Source organism: Danio rerio, chromosome 14 (genome assembly GCF_052040795.2).
Source record: "Danio rerio strain M-AB ecotype USA chromosome 14, GRCz13ab, whole genome shotgun sequence".
NCBI classification, from domain to species: Eukaryota; Metazoa; Chordata; class Actinopteri; order Cypriniformes; family Danionidae; genus Danio; species Danio rerio.
In genome coordinates this window covers 35,474,066-35,495,626 of record NC_141034.1, presented here as the reverse complement: position 1 = coordinate 35,495,626, position 21,561 = coordinate 35,474,066, and the positions used below count along the sequence as shown (strand labels likewise).

Below are 21,561 nucleotides of genomic sequence, written 5' to 3'. Positions count from 1 at the left end.
TATCTACACTGTTAACGCTTACTGTAGATTATACAGTAAATAAATGTAAAATAGCCAGTGTTTAGCTGTAATGAAAGGAAACAGTATTTTACTGTAAAAGGAGTAGACTTTGTATGAAATTGTGCAGTGCAAAGAATAAATTCAGTAAACTACTTTTTGTACCCATTACAGATAGTTACTGTGATAATAAATGGTAAATTACTGCTTAACCATTACTGCCCCATCTACTCTGATGCTTTATGTTGCTATATATATATAGCAATATATATATATATATATATATATATATATATATATATATATATATATATATATATATATATATATATATATATATATATATATATATAATATATAATAAATATATATATATAATATTTATTATTTATTTAATAAATAACTATTAAAAAATGTGTCTGGAAAACTTTAAATGAAGTAAGTAAAAGTGGCATTACAGTATAGTATAAAGGCTTTCCTAAATAAATGTATTAATCAGGTAATTTTTTTCATTATTTATTTATTTATTTGCTTTGGATGAAGTTTTTATATTTTTATTGTTTTTATTCAATGATATATGCATGATTGTGATAAATGTAGACACAATTTAATATGGCATTCGTGCTTGGATTCACACCAAAAAATTTGGTCTGAGATCAGCAGAACAAGAAATCTCAAACCGCTTGAAAATTAACTGTGGAATTCACTTGTGGTGAGAATGTAATCCCACCCAATGGAGCAACAAACTAGGCTTGATTGAACTGTGATGTGTTATTACATATTCTGCATGTAAAGAACAGTTCCTAATGCCTCTCAGAATGTGGGTTAAAATGGAGCAAAGACAATGTATAATGTCTAACCCAAATTAGTTTTGAGTTTACTTGCAAATGAAATGTTTTAGTCCATTTAAAATCATTGTATTGTGAAACCAAACCCAGAAGAAAGTGCAACATTTAACAGTTTTCCTGTCTGCATTATAATTGAATTCTGTCAATCATCAAATACTTTTTTATAAAGTTATTCCCACAATTCCTTACTCCATATCAATATCATTGCCACAGCCATATCACCCTGCAGCCCAAGAGTGGTTACTCACTGAAGGTAAGCAGGGCTGAGTCTGGTCAGTATCTGTATGGGAGACCACATAGAAAAACAAGTTTGCTGTTAGAAGTGGTGTTAGTAAGGCCAGCAAGGGGCGCTCAATCTGAGGTCTGTATAAGTTCCAATGCCCCATTAAAGTGTAGGAGACACTATACTCTCAGTGAGCACCATCTTTTGGATGAAATGTTAACCCAGGTCCTGACTCTCTTTGGTTGTTAAAAATCCCATGGTACTTCTTGTAAAAGAGTAGAGGTGTAAAGGCTAATTTATATTATGTACTGTATAATCGGATGCAGCCTTTGCATGGTTGCATTGCCCTACGCCGTGGCTGACATTGACACTGACGCACACTTCTCAAAAAAGGTACCTACACGTCGCAGTGTAAGCTCTGTATTTGGTCAGCTTTATAACTGTGACCAGTGTGGGCGGGACTGAGAGCTGTGCGAATCCCTTGAAGCGAGTGTTTTAAGTGTCCATGAACGAGCTCCAAATGGAAACTGTTGATTTGTGTTTACCTTAAGATTAAAGTTGTTGCACTTCCACTGGATCCCATATCCGAATGAGTGAGTTTTAACTACTTAAAAAAAAACATAAAAACCTCCTGCCAGCTAGTGTTTCGGAAGTGTTAGAGTGCAGAGTAACACAAACAGCATACTGAAGTATAAATGCTCTGCTACGCGCGAGGCAGGCGCTGTGTGTCACGGCGATCACTCGACATAGAAATATAAACCAGTCCTAACACCGGCATCCTGGCCAAATTACCTCCGGTCCTTACCCATCGTGGCCTCCCAATCATCCCCATCCACCAAATTAGCTGTATCACTTTCTCTTCACTCCACCTATAGCTGGTGTGTGGTGAGCGCACTGGCGCTGTTGTCTTGTGGCTATGGTCACATCATCCAAGTGGATTCTGCACACTGGGGGTGGTGTGAAGGGATCCCCCGTCATGATTGTGGAGCTCTTTGGGTGTATGGCCATACACGATAAATGCACTACATAAATACACACAATACATTTCAGCACATTATCACTGTGGTGTTGGAATGTAACTAAAATCAAACTTTATAGTTACTCAATCTCTCTTTTCTGTCTTTTTTCAGAGGCTTTTGACATGGTGCTTCGTCTGGGCCGTAATTCCACTCTGATGGTGTTACGCGAGGAGTTTCCTGGTTTGGGGGCTGGAGCCAGCGGAGCCGTCACGCAGTTATTCCTGGATATGTCACTTTACATTCTGGGCTCTGATGCCAATGTAAACGACATGGTCTCCACCTTCTTCTCTCGCCTTTTCCCTCTCACCTACCGTCGACTTCTGGGCAATGGGGCCGTGGCGGGCATCTCTGAAGAATGCCTCCGCGGGGCCTGGAAAGGGAGCTCTGCTTATGGGTCATTTCCCAAGATGATGATGACCCGACTGTCCCGCTCACTCCTGGCCACTCGGGTCTTCCTGCAAGCGCTGAATTTGGGCATAGAAGTGGTCAACACCACTCAGCATTTGCGGGCAGGTAGAGATTGTGGGCGCTCACTTCTGAAACTGTGGTACTGCCCGCACTGTCAAAGCCTGCTGGAGGCCCGGCCGTGCCGTCCACTGTGTGTCAGCACCATGGGAGCATGTTTGGGGGGAACCACGGAGGTACAGCCTCATTGGAGAGCATATGTGGATGAACTGGGGTCACTCGCCGCTGCCATGAAGGGGGAACAGGACATCGAGGCTGTGGTGCTCCGACTGCATGTCATTATCAGACAGGCTCTCAAACAAGCCGTGGCAAGCAAGAGCAAAGTCAGCGCCCAGGTGAGTGACACATGGTCTCAGAAACAAGGTATGAATTCGAATGCTGTAGGCGACTGCAGCCATTTTGCTAACTTCAGCCATTTTTGCTAACGCCATCTCTCTCCAAAACTCAACCTCCAAAGACTTGTCAGCAAAGTCAGTGTCAGCAGACCCGAACGAGTGAAATGAAGAGTGTTTCTGACTGGCTAGTTTTCTGATTGAGCCCAGGGCTATCAAACTCAAAAAACTGTCGAGATTTCTCAGGACACCTTTTTTAGTTAGTACTTTAGTTTACATGAAAGTTCTTGTCAAGGTATTGCAGGTTTTTAATCACCAGGCTTTATTTTATCATTGATCTGTCAACATGATAACATAACATTTACTTTTAGTGATTCAGATTCATCTTTAAGACTTTAACCTTTATGCACACTTTAGCATTCATGTCAACCACACATCAATTCTAAGTGTACTTCATTCAATAGAGTGCTCGAAACATATGCACTAGAAAGGTTTACACTCGTCTAGTGTCTGCAATGTTTCTTTACAGATGTTTTAAACAATAAAAATGTCTTTGTTCTTTTTTTAAAGATGGGTAGTGGATATCTTTGATTCTCTTTGATATGAGAATCTATTGCAAACTTGAGAATTTAGTTTTGGTTTTATCTTTTCCTACTGTGAAACAGTGTCTCTGCACAGTGTTAATAACAAGTAGTTAAAATAACTCCAAGAATAACAGCTTCACATTTATTGTACATGTGATTAGAAAAATCTGTCTGGATGTGTGCAGCTTGCAAAAAACTTATAATATCATTATACATCCCCTAGTTCACATATACAAAATAGGGATGGAAATGGCCAGTGCAGAGTAACTCTTTATATATACACAGTATATTGGACATAACTGGTAAATTGATATATAGGCAAATAAATATACAGGTACATTCTCATAGATATTTTTATTTTTATTTTATGGCCTGTTTGCAAGAACAATTAGAAAATCAATACAGTGGACAACTAATTTGTATTAATTTTGTAATATAATTTTTTTTACATATATATTAAAAAAATAATAATAGAATAAGGGCAGCATGCTGGCTCAGTGGTGGCTGGCTAAGCACTGTTGCCTCACAGCAAGAAGGTCACTGGTTCGAGTCCCGGCTGGGCCAGTTGGCATTTCTGTGTGGAGTCTGCATGTTCTCTCCTTGTTCATGTGGGTTTTCTCTGGGTGCTCTGGTTTCCCCCACAGTCCAAAGACATGCGGTATAGATAAACTGGGTAAATAAAAGTGGGCGTAGTATATGAGTGTGCGTTTGATTGTGAAAGTGTATAGGTGTTTCAGGCACAGGACGTCAACATGACGTCAGATTGACGTTGTACCCCAACCTCGTGGGATGTTGCATTTTGATTGGAAATGTCAAAAATCATTTTGAAATGTATTTTGAAAACGTCAATGTCCAACATCGGAAAGACATTGCATTTTTGTTACTTTCCAACGCAACCTCAAATCAACAAAATATAAACGTCTAATGATGTTACAGCTTAAAGTGGTGTGGACATTACCGCTATAACGTCTATCAGACGTAGGATTTCAGTTGCCATACCTGATCAATAAATGTCAGTATTGGACGTCAATATGACGTTGGTTTAAGATGTTGGCTCGGCGTTGGATTTTGGTCACTTTCTAACACAACCTAAAATCAACAAAATATCATTCATGACGTCATATCATGTCATTATAGGACGTCAAAAAATCTAAATCTAACCTAATAATATTAATGTCTTATGTGTCTTCTGGGAAGGGACTTTTCTGAAGGAAAATGAATGAATGAAAGAATATTAGTAGAATTTTTCTTTAAATACTTGTAAGCAAACGTGGTGAAAAAAATATGAAAAATGTATCAGCCTAAATATATCAAGCCTATATATTTATTTAACATTGGGCTGATAACAAAGAATTTAGTATGCCAATAACCATCTAGTGGTTAGTATGCTGAATCTTGAATCTTTCCTGACCTTACCTGATCCCATCCCCCCTCTCTCTCACCCACTTTACTTCCTGTCATAGTAAAAGCAAAAACAAAACAAATCACTAAAAAAAGAGTAATTAATTTTGTTTTGTCTGCTAATACCAATACAGCAGTCCATATACCGTGTATCCTTTGTAAAAACATTTTTTTTTAATCACAATTATTTTACTTCTTCTGAAGAATGATTATTAATTTTTTTAATTCTTCTGAAGAATGATTATTATATTATATTATATTATATTATATTACATTATATTATATTATATTATATTAATAAATTATACTATATTATATTATAATATTATTAAATTATAATATATTGTATTAAATTATTTTAAATTGTATTAGAGGATATTATATTATCTTATATTATAATATGTTATATTGTATTATATTATATTATATTATATTACAATATATTGTATTATATTATATTATATTATATTATATTATTAAATTATAATATTTTGTATTAAATTATATTATATTATATTATATTATATTATATTATATTATATTATATTATATTATATTATATTATATTATATTATATTATATTATTAAATTATCATATTTTGTATTAAATTATATTATATTATATTATGTTATAATATGTTATATTGTATTGTATTGTATTGTATTATATTATATTATATTATATTATATTATATTATATTATATTATATTATATTATATTATATTATATTATATTATATTATATTATATTATTAAATTATAATATATTGTTTTATATTATATTATATTATATTATATTATATTATATTATATTATATTATATTATATTATATTATATTATATTATATTATATTATTAAATTATAATATTTTGTATTAAATTATATTATATTATATTATATTATATTATATTATATTATATTATATTATATTATATTATATTATATTATATTATTAAATTATCATATTTTGTATTAAATTATATTATATTATATTATGTTATAATATGTTATATTGTATTGTATTGTATTATATTATATTATATTATATTATATTATATTATATTATATTATATTATATTATATTATATTATATTATATTATATTATATTATATTATTAAATTATAATATATTGTTTTATATTATATTATATTATATTATATTATATTATATTATATTATATTATATTATATTATATTATATTATACATTATATTATATTAGACGAGCAAGTAATGCGCTCAATCCACTTTCAGTAACCATTCTAAACACTCTAAAACATTTTCCAAACACTAACTCCAAGAACCAGCAAAGCTTTTTCTCGGATGGTCCGTTGACGGGGGCAAAAGACGTTTAAACAGCAATAACACACTCCAGCTGCTAGCGTATGTTAGCAAGATCAGGAGGCCAAGTGCTCATCAAATATTAAATGTGAGCAATGCTGGAGTTTGTTCTGAAACGCCATACTGAACTCTCCACTTTAAAGCCCAGAATCCAATGCACTCCTATTATTCATCAAAGCTCCATCTTCCACTTATCTCCTCCTCCGCAAAAGTGTAAAATACTCCACCTTAGGTTAGTGTGTGTGCGTGTGTGTTTGGTTCATGCAGTGTTTGTGGACATCAGAGAGGCCTTTGATAAGAGAAATATGAACATGCTATTTATTCCTGAAGGGGTAATAGGGCCGCTTGATGGGGCTCCTGTGAAGTTTTAACAGCGGGGTCCTGAAGGAACCATCGCACATTTCTTGTACTTTTGACCATGTAACCTCACATTAAAGTGCTACATGTAAAAATAACCACACTGCATACTGCCATAGGCTGTTAATATATACTTAGCGAATCATAATATGTCTATAGCTAAATGTCCACATCCTCTCTTGCCTTTGCTAAATACAGAGGCTGTAGTGTGGCTGTGTGGGAGAGAAGTGATATTAAAGTCTGTGTTTACCCACTCTAGGTGTTTGTATGTTGACTCAGACCTCTATATGTATGGTAATGTGTCCTTCGATATCAAGTGCCATTGACACTGATGCTTGCCAACTGGTTTTGTAGTTTATTGCTTAATAACAGGACAATGCGTGTGATGGAGAGAAGGTTCAGCACTAGCTGGGTTTGCGTTCATGCGTTTTTATTTATCACATTATACTGATTTAATTACACTTCTTAAAGGTGCCATATACTACATTGGTTTAATAAGTAAAATTGTTCTCTGATATCTACAAAGTATGTTTATGGCTTCGGTAAGTTAAAAAAAATCTCCAGAAATTGATTTATGAGGTCATTTATTACTCCATAAAATACCTATAGAATCTGAAGGTCCATGATTGACCATATATGGTTCGTATTGTGAATATTAAAGAGCTCCGCCCTGGTGTGTTACTCTTACATACACACACACACACAGAGCATGATGTATGCTGAACACAGACAAATAAAAACCCAATCAGAGTAACGTTAACCTATTGTTCTCAGCATATCTGTTGTGGATGAAGGCTAAATTATAATAAATTAATGAAATGAAATTTGATAATGCAAATGGCTTATCAAACGCAGCCTGAGGCACGCATTTAAATGACAGCTTTTTCATGTTCTCAGAGCTGCATATGATTCGTGTTTTCTTGATGACGTGGCTGCTCGTCAGGTCCGGATGATTGACCCCAAAGTAGTCCTACATGCAAATGCAGAGGCCATGGCCCATGAGTCTCGTCACAGTCTGTTTTGTCCTCTTATTGGTTCGTTGTCTACCGGGGTTTTACACTTGTGGAATTGACATGAGAACCAGAAAATGTATGTCTATTTCCACATACTGATGTAATATAATATTATTTTACTATGCCTTGATATACCCATTTGCATTATACTGTAGGGCACCTTTAAAAACAAATGCGCTCAAATCTGGTTCGTCACATTATTTGCACAAGTGTAATTGTACATGATTTTATGGCCGTGATTAAACAATTAAAACAAGGAAGCAAATTAGTAAAATTAAGCCATGGATTACATCAAACAAAGGAACTAATAAATCAAGTGGCCATTATTTACTCTAAATGAGGGAGTGAATTAATCAAACATGCCAACTTATTGTTTATGAGAGTGAATATCACAATCCAGGGCCACAAAATGCTTGCAAATGTATCACATATTTATCAGATAATAAATTGAGTGTACTCCAAATAAGTATTTATCTTTGTTGATTGATGCATTGATTGATTGATTGATTGATTGCTTGATTGATTGATTGATTGATTGATTGATTGATTGATTGATTGATTGATTGATTGATTGATTGATTGATTGATTGATTGATTGATTGATTGATTGATTGATTACATGGATTTAACTCATATAATATATGATAACTAATCTTTTTCTTTTGATCAAGCTGATTAGAAATACTTATCATTTTCATTTAGTTTAACTAAAAACTAAAATAATAAAATATATACAAGCAATAAAAAATTTGAAAACTAGAGGTTTTCTTATGACCTAAGATACTATTTATGATTGTTGCAACCTAAAATAATGTTTTGCTTTGAAAATATACACAACTTATTTACAATTGTACATTCTTTATCACTTTTTTATTTTAATGAAGTGTTTGCATCCTAACCCTTTTGCATTATATTTGATACTTTGTTACATATTTGAAAATAAACAAAACGAAAAATAAAGAAATGCTTCAAAATCAGAAATAATTTATTAAAGCTTTTATGTTTAAAATGTTGAGGCGGCACGGAGGCTAAGTGGTTAGCACTATCCACTCACAGAAAAAAGGTCGATGGTTTGAGTACCGGCTGGGCCAGTTGGCATTTCTTTGTGGAGTTTGCATGTTCTCCTCATGTTTACACGGGTTTCCTCCGTTTGCTCCGATTTCCCCCACAGTCCAAGGACATGCGGTATAGGAAAATTGGGTAGGCTAAATTGTCCAGAGTGTATGAGTGTGAATGAGTGTGTATGGATGTTTCCCAGAGATGGGTTGCAGCTGGTTTCCTCCGGGTGCTCCGGTTTCCCCACAGTCCAAAGACATGCAGTTTAAATAAATGAGTGTACTGCATGAGTTTGTGTGTGAATACGAGAGTGTATGGGTAATTCCCAGACTGGGTTGCGACTGGAGGGGCATTCGGTGAATAAAACATATGATAGAATAGTTGATGGTTCATTCTGCTGTAGTGAGCCCTGATAATCAGGGATTTAGCCGAAGGACAATGATTAAATGGATGTTTAAAATGTCTGCTAAACAGCACTTAGAAAATATAAAAAAAATACAGGAGGGCTAATAAATTTGACTTTAACTGTATATTACTATCAATACTCTCCTTACTGTAGCAGTAAAAATCTATTAAAAAATAACAACAATGTTGTCACATTAGTTTACAAAGGAAAATATGCCTTTATCTCTTACAAATAAAACACAAAAAATGTATTTCTGAAAAGTATTGCTGCATTACAAAATATAAATGTTCAAAAATGAAATATGCCATTTCTGTTTAATCAAACTGTATTAGTCAAACCAAATGTACAGAAATGTACAGAAGCTCATTTGAAATTCCAGGCTTTGCATACATTTTATAGGAACTGTACATTCAGTCAGCTGTGACTGCTTAGAGACCATCCTAGGGATTATTCAGTCGACTTTGGGGAAGATGTGTCCCAATTGCCTGCACGTCCACCTTTGACCTAAAAATGACATTGTGACACTTTTAAAATGTCAATCTTCCTTGAATTCATTACTCCACAGGCCCTGCAAGAACACAGGTTACGTCTAGTGAGGAAAATCACTGTGTTTAGACACAAATCAGACACTTTACAGACAAACACACACACACACACCATCTTTAGCCTAATTGGCTGTTTTCACTACGACAGACCCCTTGTATTTGGGCGGACAGCTGTTGATCACACAAAAAGAGAAAAAATAGTAAGAAGAAGAGCACAAAACTCTTTTCTCCACCTCAACATTCCCTTGAAAAGAAAACAGTGAACAAAAAGAGCGTACACACACACACACACACACACACACACACACACACACACACACACACACACACACACACACAGATAATCGCACACTGGAGTGAAGAATGCTATGGATGCCATGAAGTTTCTGATCGATTCTCGACAACAGCTCAGCTCTGTAGCTGCTGAACTCGAGCAAGGACTTCGCTGTTTGTGAAGCTTCAGCTTTTGTAACACAGAAACTGTGTGGAAAGGTCACACACCTACACATGTGCTCTACAACCATCAGAGGTGGAGAGCAGATAAAAGCATCAATGCCACGAACTGAACTGTATTTTCAAGCCGTGTGGTGGTAGTTAAGCTGTTTCAATGTACTTTTGTAGTACTGCAGAAGTGTAATATAAAATGCTATAACAGTGTTCTTTGTTACAGAAAAATGTCTTATGGGATAGTTCACCCAAAAATAAAATCTTTCTCACTATTTACTCTCCCTCAATTGGTTTTAAACCTTTATGAATTTCTGTTGGAGGCAAAAGAAGATATTTGGAAGAATGCTGGAAACCTGTAACTATTTACTTACTTAGGACAAACAAATGTCATGGAAGTCAATGGTTACAGGTTTCCGTTATTCTTCAAATTATCTTCTTTTGTGTTCGACAGATGTAAGAAACTAATTAAGGTTTGGAACAAGTAAAGAGTAAATATATGAGCAATTCTAGTATTATGAAATTCACATTTGCGATTAAAAACTTGAAACATATATTCATAGAGAATGTAGATAATTAGTTCCCCTTCGGGGGGAACTTCAGCACTATAAGTGGATTTGATTGTAAAATCCACGCATTGGGAGGTTCGGTTCAGAAGCTACTCGTCTGAAAGAGTATTGAACGGGCCAATTAAGAATGAATTGGCAGCGCAAGCCTGCGCAGGTGAGCGGCATAAGCAATCAACTGAGTATATAAGCTCACCTGGCGCCAGCAGACGCTATCCTTTTCGCTTCAGAGACTTTCTGATCGAGTCGATGAGGGTTCCTCCTGCTGTGACCAGCGATTCTGAGCGAACGAGAGCATTCTCCCGGTCCAGAGTGTGTACACGCAGTGGCAGACGGTCGAGCTGGGTTTCTCCCTTGCCTGGCGTTCTTTGGGTCCGGTCCTCCAGAGCGGTGCGTATAAAGTTGCAAACTTCACAGAAAGAGCAACACAGTCGTGCAGCACGTCCTTATCAGGACGGCGCTCCGACTGTGCGTTTCTGGATGCGGTGGTTTCCTGTCCTCGGATGATGGGCGCGGGCACTGCGTTGCATGTCTGGGGGTCCAGCATGTTAATGCGCTGCTCGCGGGCAGTTCATGTCGTCATTGCGATGCCATGACTGTTGCGCAAGATCGCGGTTAGCCTTTGCAAAAGGGTGAACCACCCCAGTTGTCCCCTGCTCTGCAGCGGGCACTCGGGCAGATCTGAGGGTTTCAGCGAGAGATAATCCGTCGCCCACGGGCCCGCGGACCTCCCGCTCCTCTAAGCGCTCTATCCAAGCTTCGGGCGGGGGAAGCGATCCGTCTAACAGATGGTAGCCCTTACGCCCGATGACACCGGAGACCAGATGTCCACCGCGGCATCGGAGGGTGGGCTTTCATTGTCCGATGATGATCCAGACCCGCTCGCCCCCTTCGGGCTGGTGAGCACTGTCACTACGGATCCTGAAACGGACATGTTAGCCGTGCTTTCCCGGGCTGCTTCGGCCGTGGGTTGGAGATGGTTTATCCCCCAGCTCCGCGGCCGGACCGACTAGAGGGGCGTTCCCTTCTTCCCGGAGGTGCACAGTAGGCTCACGCGGTCTTGTAAAGCACTTTTTTCTGCTCGTGCTGCGTGTTCCTCCACCCTAACCACTCTTGACGGTGAAACAGCCAGGGGGTATGTGGCGATTCCTCAGGTTGAGTGCGCGATGGCGGTAAATCCGCGCGGCGCCTCTTCTTGGCGGGGTCCGCCTCGTCTCCCATCCAAAGCCTGTAAGTTATCTACCTCCCTCGGAGCTAGAGCTTACATAGCTGCGGGCCAGGCTGCTTCCGCCTTGCATGCGATAGCCACCTACCAGCGCTACCAAGCGCAGGCGCTGGCCGAGCTGCACGAGGGTGGGTCCAACCCAGGCTTACGAGCTTCGCACCGCCGCCGACTTAGCTCTTCGGACTACTGAGTCCGCTGCGTGTGCGTTGGGGAGGACGATGTCCACATTAGTGGTCCAGGAGCGCCACCCCTGGCTGATATGCGCAAAGTCGACAAAGTCCGCTTTCTTGACTTCCCCATATCCCCAGCCAGGTTCGGCGACACTGTCTGTGAATTCACCCAGGAATTCAAGGCGGTGAGAGAGCAGTTGGTGGGTGATGTCTTATCGGCGGTCCGTAGCCCGCTCCGCCCGCCGTGCCATTCATACCTGCTCCTCGCCGAAGGCGCCCGCCTACGAGAGCTGCTCCGCCCCCGCACACGCCTCTGGCGAAGCGAGCGCGTCGGGCACCTCGGAAGCAGGCAGCCCCCCTGCCCAGAACGCCGCTAAGTCCGGCAACGGACCGCGAAGCGCCCCTGGGACAGGCCATCTGGAGAAGAGGGAACTTGCTCTTTCCCCGCTGGAGGGCGGGGCCCCATTTCCAACGGCACTTTTTACTGCCATGAAAACATTATGAAAGGGCATTTTTCACTTCCCCAGATGTGACAGCCCGAAATCTGCCAGTCTGGGACGCTATGCTTTCTAGCTTGCAGATTCGGTGCGTTTCGCCAGTGGCTCACGAGCGCTGGGAGGACGGTCTCCTTTCTCCCACCCCTCGAGCCTCCCCTCCGGAGCTCGGGTTTGGAGTGAGAGCAAATATCTCACCTCCAGCTTTTCCGTGGGACCCGCGAGCTTCCCGGATCAGCACACCCACTCCGCGCTGCCCCACTGCTGGTACGTCAGCGATTGTAGCGATGAGTCCATTAGCAGGAGCTCTGCCTGCCTGGTTAGCGCGGGCCAGCTCTTCGCGGTGGCTCATACGCACAATCAGACTCGGCTATGCGATTCAGTTCGCGAAACGGCCCCCCAAGTCACGGGTGTGTATTCACCAGGGTCAGCCCCCTGTCCGCCCCTGTCTTGCGAGAGGAGATTGCTGTCCTCCTGGCGAAGGATGCAATCGAGCCGCTCCCTCCAGCCGAGATGGAGAGCGGGTTTTACAGCCCACGCTTCATCGTGCCCAAAAAGAGCGGTGGGTCACGGCCAATCCTAGATCTGCGCGTTTTGAACCGCTGTCTGCACAAGCTGCCGTTCAGAATGCTCACGCAGAAGCGCATCCTCCGGTGCGTTCGTCCTCTGGGTTGGTCTGCAGCATTAGACCTGATGGACACGTATTTCCATGTCTCCACTCTTCCTCGCCACCGACAGTTTCTGCGGTTTGCGTTTGAAGGTCGAGCTTGGCAATACAAAGCCCACCCCTTCGGGCTCTCTCTGTCTCCGCGGGTCCTCACCAAGCCCGCGGAGGGTGCCTCAGCGCCCCTTCGGCTCGCGGGCATCTGCATACTCAATTTCTTTACGACTGGCTGATTTTTGCCCTCTCTCGGAGCAGTTGATTATGCACAGAGACAAAGTGCTCTGGCACTTCCACCTGTGGGGGTTTCAGGTCAACCGAGAAAAGAGCAAACTCGCCCCCGTGCAGAGGATCTCTTCTCTCGGGCTGGAGCTGAACTCGGTCACCATGGCAGCGCGCCTCTCCGGAGAGCGCGCTCAGCTGATGCTGTACTGTCTGAGAGAGCTCGACAGTAAAATAGTGGTCCCACTGAAACTATTTCAGAGGCTCCTGGGGCATATGGCATCCGCAGCCGCTTCATGCCGCTCGGATTATTCTATATGAGACCACTTCAGCACTGGCTTCACGATCGAGTCCCCAGACGCGCATGGCACGCGCGCGCACACCGAGTCTCTGTTACTGCGCTGTGTCGCCGCGCCCTCAGCCCTTGGAGCGACCCCTCGTTCCTACAGGCCTGGGTGTCTCTAGAACAGGCGTCCAGTCTTGTTGTCGTTTCAGCAGATACTTCCAACACGGGCTGGGGGGCTGTGCGTTGCGGGCATGCGGCTGCGGACCTGTGGAAAGGTACCCAGTTGCATTGGCATATCGCCTGGAGCTGTTGGCAGTGTTCCTCGCTCTCCACCGTTTTTTTTCCGGTGCTGGAGCGGCAACACGTGCTGGTCAGGACGGACAGTACGGCGGCGGTGGCGTATATCAGCCGTATAGGGGGTATGCGGTCTCGCCGCATGTCTCAGCTCGCCCGCCGTCTGCTCCTCTGGAGTCATCCGCGGCTGAAATCGCTGCACGCCATTCATATTCAGGCAAGCTCAACCGTGCAGCCGATGCGCTCTCACGGCAGCCTTGCGTCCTGGAGAATGGAGACTCCACCCCGAGTCTGTTCAGCTGATATGGGCGCGATTCGGGGAAGCCCAGATCGATCTGTTGCTTCCCCCGAGATCGCTCATTGCCAGTTGTTCTTTCCCTGACCGAGTGCTCTCGGCACGGATGCACTGGTTTACAGCTGGCCTCGGGGCACGCGTAAATACGCGTTTCCCCCAGTGAGCCTGCTCGCGCAGTTACTGTGCAAGGTCAGGGAGGACGAGGAACAGGTTGCTGGTTGCGCCCCTCTGGCTCAAACGGACCTGGATGTCAGAGCTCTCCCTCGCGATAGCCCTCCCCTGGCAGTCCCTTCGAGAGAGCACCTACTCTCTCAGGGACAGGGCACCACCTGGCACCCTCGCCGATCTTTGAAGAGATTTTTAGACGCGAGGAAGACTTAGGTAACCTCCGATTGCGGTGGCTAATACCGTCACTCGGGCTAGAGCCCCCTCCCCGAGCGCGCCTATGCCCTGACGTGGAGTCTATTCACTGAATGGTGTGTCTCTCGCTGAGAAGACCCCCGTAATTTGCCAGATCAGCGTTGTGCTTTCTTTACGCCGAGAGAAGTTGGAGAGCAGGCTGTCGCCCTCCACACTCAAGGTTTCGTGGCTGCCATCTCCGCTCTCATAACGCGGTGGCTGGCAGCACCGTGGGAACGCATAACCTCATCATCCGGTTCCTCAGGGGTGTTAAGCGAATTAATCCACCCCGCCCCCTCTCATGCCCTCTTAGGATCTCGCCCTCGCTACACAAGCCGCGTCAGATCCCTTCGATCCTCGACTCAGTATCTTTCTGTCCCTGAAGACAGCTCTGCTGGTCGCGTTGATATCGATTAGAGGGTCGGGGACCCGGAGGCATTTTTCGGTCAGTGACTCGTGCCTGTAATTGGGCTGGCTTCTCTCACGTCCTGAGACCCCGCCCGCGATATGTGCCCAAGGTTCCTACCACTCCGTTTTAATACGAGGTAGTGAGCCTGCAAGCGCTGCCCTCGGAGGAGGCAGACCCAGCCCTTCTTATTGTCCAGTTCGCGTTTTGCGTATTATCCGGACCGCACTCAGAGTTTAGATCATCTGAGCAGCTCTTCGTCTGTTATAGCGGTCGGCAGCAGGGAAGTGCCGTACCGAAATAAGTTCCCACTAGATTGTGGATGCCTTTCTTTCACTATCAGAGCCGAGATGAGCCGCGTCCCCCGAGAGCGCGTGCGCACTCCACTCGGAGCTTCGCATCCTCTCGAGCGCGCGCACGCGGCGCCCCTCTAACAGACATCTGTAGAGCTGCGGGCTGGGTGACACCCAACACATTTGCAAGGTTTTACAATCTGCGAGTGGAGCCGGTTTCCTGAAGGGTATTAGGTAACCCTTGGTGATTGAGGAAACAATTCGGTAGGGTGTTGAAACACGCTTGCTGCGCCATTTTCCCTAACACGGAGATACGTGCGCCTTTTTATCTGTCAGTAAAGTTCCCCGTCAGGTGAGCCCTGCAGATTCCTCCGTGGCCCCCAGCACTGACTCAGCGGAGGAGTCACTTGCTGGCCCACTACGTTGTAGGTCTGCCCGCTGGTCAGCCCGCGTTTTGGGTAAAGGTGCCTGCTATGCGTGATCCCCACTAGGCGATCCCATATGCTTATTCCGCCACGGTTAAGTCCCCCCCCTGGGCGGACCCGTGTCTTCCCTCCCCGCTAACCACTCTTTTGCTATGCGTACTCCCCCTTTTTAGGGCTAGTCCATATGTAAATTCTGCCATCTATCCCCCCTTGGGTAACGGATGGCCTCCGCAGCGTCCTCCCTATCGGGATTGCACGCTTCCCAACGTACTGTCGTATTTTCCTAGAATTATCTAGATGCTCACGACTTCCCAAAAAATATATATAAATCCGTAAAACTTCTGTTGAAGTAGGATAAATTAGGGCCAGGGACACGTTGGAGGACCGCGCCCCCCATGATGTGGGTGCGTCACGCTTGCTTGACTATCTCCTCATCGGGGGTGTTGGTAAGGTGCAGTCATTATGGCGCTTTCAATGGGCTCCCAATGCGTGGATTTTACAATCAAATCCACTTATAGTGCTGAAGTTCCCCCCGAAGGGGAACGTTCGAGGTTACTAAAGTAAACCTTCGTTCCCCGAGGAGGGGAACGGAAGCACTATACTCCGTCGCCATAATGACTGTCCCTTAGCTGTTGAAAGTCTCTTCAGCTTAAAAAGGATAGCGTCTGCTGGCGCCAGGTGAGCTTATATACTCAGTTGATTGCTTATGCCGCTCACCTGCGCAGGCTTGCGCTGCCAATTCATTCTTAATTGGCCCGTTCAATACTCTTTCAGACGAGTAGCTTCTGAACCGAACCTCCCAATGCGTGGATTTTACAATCAAATCCACTTATAGTGCTTCCGTTCCCCTCCTCGGGGAACGAAGGGTTACTTTAGTAACCTCGAACGTTCTCATCTAATCACAGAGTTAGGGGATAAGAAAAACGTCAATCTGTAAACCTGTTTTATATCTTAAATGAGAGAAATAAACATGCATTATGGATGTGACCAAAAAGTACGCAAGTTTACAGTATGCAACATATTTTGTTGGAATTCTGTGAATGGGGTATATGCACAGCTAGTGTTTCTTTCCATACCAATAAACTTCCAGTGAATGGTTAATGTGACTTTTTTTCAGTTTTATACTGTTCATTTTATAGCATCGATGTTGTAATGTAATCAGAATATAATCAGGTAAATAGGCTTTAACTTTCATTTAGTTGTTGTGGGGGAAAAGGGATTTATTTTTTATTACTTTTGTGTCTTCATTTTGTAATTAGAAAACATTTTTTAGATTAACAACAAATTAATCGATCTTTTTCTTTTGTATGATACCATATATTAACCAAACATACGTCTTATTTCTTACTGTGTTGCGTATTTCTTAGAGCTAACTGCTGACAAGAGGGAAATAGCAAAATAAGAATAAATATAGTGCGGGGGGCCTCGCTGCAGACCTCTGTCTAATAAGAAATGTGGACATGTCACAAGGAGCTGGATGCTTCAAGAAGTTGTGAAATATATTGAAGATGCACTCAGTTCTGGTATGCAGAGAAGGGTTGCAGAAAGATGAAGTATGTTTGGGTGCAACAGCCAAAGGACTGGAAAATGACTGATAAGTGACATAACACCTAAACTCCACCTGTTATTATCAGTTGTGTATATATGCTGGAGTCAGGGAAATGTAAGTTAGTTGCGAGCCTCTTGAATGTAATTATTGCATTGGGATAACATAGCCCAGATCTCTATCCTCAAAATATTCATTTGTATCTAATACATTACTTACATTTTTGACATTGAAGAAAACTCTCTCCTGGCCTTTTTTATTCAGAATGCAAGGAATTGGTATTCCAACATTGTTCAAGTGTAAAACAAAATGAAAAGCAGTTTACATACACATGCGCCTGTCAGGATCAGTAGGCGAATGCAAAAACTCCATTAAAAGTACTGAGGTTAAATCATTTTCATATTTTAAAGACATGGTGGGAAAAATGTATTTTAATACTGAGACCCACTTTATATCGTATATCAATCAGGCAGTGAAGATTGAAGTTGATTTCTTAAGGAAAACAGACCTTAAACATGCTGATTTTGTAACGACATACAGTTCACCAGAAGCGTTTTATTCATTTTCTTGTCGGCTTAGTCCCTTTATTAATCTGGGGTCGCCACAGTGGAGTGAACCACCAACTTTTCCAGCAAGTTTTTACATAGCGGATGCCCTTCCAGCCGCAACCCACTTCTGGGAAACATCCACACACACATTCACACACACATTCATACACTACTGACAATTTAGCCTACCCAATTCACCTGTACCGCATGTATTTAGACTGTGGGGGAAACCGGAGCACCAGGAGGAAACCCACACAAGCGCAGGGAGAACATGCAAACTCCACACAGAAACACCAACTGACCCAGCGACGTTCTTGCTGTGAGGCATCAACACTACCTACTGCGCCACTACTTCGCCCACTAGAAGTGTTTGACTCAAGTTATTGAAAAATTAAAAGAGCTTTTGCTTCTGCTTATACCATATTAAACTGCTCAACCCAAAACAAATAATGATAATGAAAAGGATAAGAGTTGAACAAAAATTATTATTTTATCTGACATTTTCTATTTAGCCTATGAGAAAAAAGATTTATTATGGATCTGACATTACTCATTATGGATGTTACAGGTGTGTAATTGTCACTTATGTGACTTTATAAATCAAATCAAATTGTTTAAAAATAAACATTTAATAATGTTACTTTTTATGGCCGAAACAAAACATATTTATTCACAAAGTGTTCATTCAGATGTCAGACCAATGTTAAAACACGTTACAAGAACAGAGCATTTAAAAACTAACATCCATAGCTGCATCACTATAGATTCAAACCCATTTTCTTGACATGTTAGTCTGGAATTGTCACCACTTCACTAAATCACTTGAAACCTCAACTCTACAATGTGGGGTTTAATGCCTCAATTTGCTTAACTGTTTCTTTGCTATACATAAAAACTCATGCAATGCATAAAAATCACTGTAGAGGCGGGTTTCGAAATGTTTCAAAGTTTTGACACATTTGCTGCTTAAACTGTTTCAGTGTATCATGAAGCCTCGCTTTGTTCACCACTAGATCGTAGTCAAAAAACAGGCCAGTACAAGGGGCAACGAATCAATAACAGGAAAACAAGGCAAAGATCAAAACACAAAAAGACTAGACTGGATTAACGCTTTGTGATGCTACAGGATAACAAGACTCAGCAAAGTCTGTGTGTGTAAGTGCTGTTTATATGGTCTGTCTGATTAGTGCATTATAAGTTATCAGTTTTGTGAGTGCAACTAGAGAGACAACTGGAACTGGTGTGTGTGTGTGTGTGTGCGGTGCATGATGGGACTTGTAGTTCTTATTAGTAGCATATGTGTAGTCACTTCAGCGATCTGCACAGGCTAGATCACTGGTGATCGTGACAACTAGATTGAAATCAATTTTGAGCTAAACTACAGATGACTAACTTCTATATTTTGGCTTTTATTCATGACTTTTTCCTGAAAAAAAATGTTACGAAATTTTAAAACAAGAAATGATCTAATATAAATATCTTTTCAAAAATGAGAGCTGAATTCATTCATTCATTCATTTTCCTTGGCTTAGTCCCTTTATTCATCGGGTGTTGCCACAGCAGGATGAACCGCCAACTTATCCAGCACATGTTTTGCGCAGTGGATGCCCTCTCAGCCACAACCAAACACCACGGCCAATTAAGCTTATTCAATTCACCTATACCGCATGTCTTTGGACTATGGAGAAAACACTCAGAGGAAACCTACACAAACGCAGGGAAAACATGCAAACTCCACACAGAAATAACAACTGACCCAGCCAGGGCTTGAACCAGTAACCTTCTTGCTGTGAGGAGATCATGCTACACACCCCGCCACTGTGATGCACAAACTGAATTTAGATTTCAGAAAGCAGTTTGACTGTTACTTTTACTTTGCTTTACTTCTTCATTTAATAAAATATATCTGCCTAACTTGAAAACTTCCTAGTGTAAAGCCAAATTTTACTTTCTTCCACCGATGTCAGTCAAAATGCCCTACAACCATTTTTCATCTTGTTGGCTTGAATCACCTTCAAAAGTTTCCAGAATAATTCCTGTTCCTCCCTGAATCTAATTCTGCTGTAAAACAATGATATTACATCTCAGTACGAAGACCCTTTGGCCATCTCCTATCTAGCGGTGTGACATCTCACTCATCAAAGCTCTCATTGAATGTGCTCGCTCTTTCTCTCATTTCTCCTTTTAAAGTCTCTTTGCTCTGGAAAAGGATGCATGATTTATGAAGCACTATTTTTACCAGTTACTGAGCAGAAGTGAGAGAGCAATGGCGACAAAGAGAAAGAGAGAGGGAAAAAATGAGATTGAGAAGCATACTTTAAGGGTGCATGAAAGTGATAGAGTGAGCAGAAATGTGTTTTCCGAAAGCCCATGTTCACCCGGGGGAGAGCAGCTCCTCCTTCTCTGACCTCTCGGCTGTAAATGAGGAGGTTCATGCAGACTTCGGGTGTAGCTACATCTCGCCTGACACAGAGGATGAGAACAGAACAGACTGGAGCCGTTTCACACACTTATAGCACCTCCAGACTGAACACCTGAGGGGAAATCTCTGTACGTCTCAGTCAGGAATAAGGGACGGTGACGGCTCCCTATAGATCTAACATCGACTACACTTCTAAACTTGTCATAAGCATATGCTGCTGTTCTAAACTTTTTAGCATTGTTTTTTTTTGTTTTGTTTTGTGAAAAGAGTCTCTGCAGTGTTTCACCCAGTCTGCAGTGTTTTACACGGTTGTCTAAAGCTGTGTATTTTGGCTTCCACTTTTTTAAAGGTCTTGTGGAGTGCTTTGAAATGTGCATATTAGTCAATGTTTGATGTAATCTAAACCAATATATAAAAAAATTTAGTAGCTCCTCCCTTTTAAAAAAAAATGCCAATAGAATTTTGTTTTGTCACCACTCTGGCAGTAAAAAGGGTTGAGCTCAAGTGCATTAAATGTGAAGCATCTTTAAGGGTGATCATTTAGGGATCTTCCTATGTTCGTTCTTTCCTTCCTTCCATTGTTTGTTTGTTCTGTCCTTCATTCGTTTGTTCGTTCCTTTATTCATTTTGTTCCTTCCTTCATTCCTCCCTTCATTCATTCACTCATTCATTTGTTAATTTATTCTTGTTTCCTTCCTTCATTTGTTCATTCACTTATTCATTCATTCATTCATTCATTCACTCACTCATTCGTTCTTTAGTTTGGTCAGTCCTTCACTCATTCATTTGGTCCTTCCTTCCTTCATTAGTTTGGTCCTTTCTTCCATCCTTGACTTCCCTAGTTAGCGTTTAATCCTTCCTGAAGGATGTCAGAACAATAATATGGGTTAGACTTTATGCATTTTTACAACAATACTTCAGTATAGCCAACCTAGTGCTGTGTTTTTTCCTGTCATTTTTCTGATTTTTGATACAATAAACTACACTAGCCGTTTGCTATTAAAGGAAGTCGCAGCAGCCGGATCACAACATGTAAGTGTAATTAAAATTGTATGTCTCATTCTTTGTGGTTTGCAAAATATGTGTTTAAATGTGTGTTGTACCTTTTAATTGCTCCACCCGGCTTGTAATCACGTATCTATTATAGATCAGTGTTTTTTTTTTAATAAGGCTATTCATATATTTCATCCAAAACTACGTTGAAAACGGTTAAATAGGTTCCTTTACCTATTTAAATGTGTTTCTGAACTCGCAATTCGCTGCAATTTGCCTTTGCCA

General features: G+C 41.5%; 1 protein-coding gene across 2 annotated transcripts in view; it reads left to right on the top strand.

Annotated features, from left to right (window-relative positions):
* The window catches only part of gpc3 (glypican 3), a 296,476-nt gene that overhangs the window by 138,602 nt on the left and 136,313 nt on the right, over window positions 1–21,561 (top strand). For both annotated transcript variants that reach the window (XR_015506644.1, NM_001305618.1), the window contains exon 3: window positions 2,199–2,887. Coding sequence is in view for 1 of the 2 variants with exons in the window: in NM_001305618.1 (NP_001292547.1) it covers window positions 2,199–2,887 (689 nt within the window). In the remaining variant the exon portion in view is untranslated. The remainder of the gene's footprint in view (window positions 1–2,198; window positions 2,888–21,561) is intronic.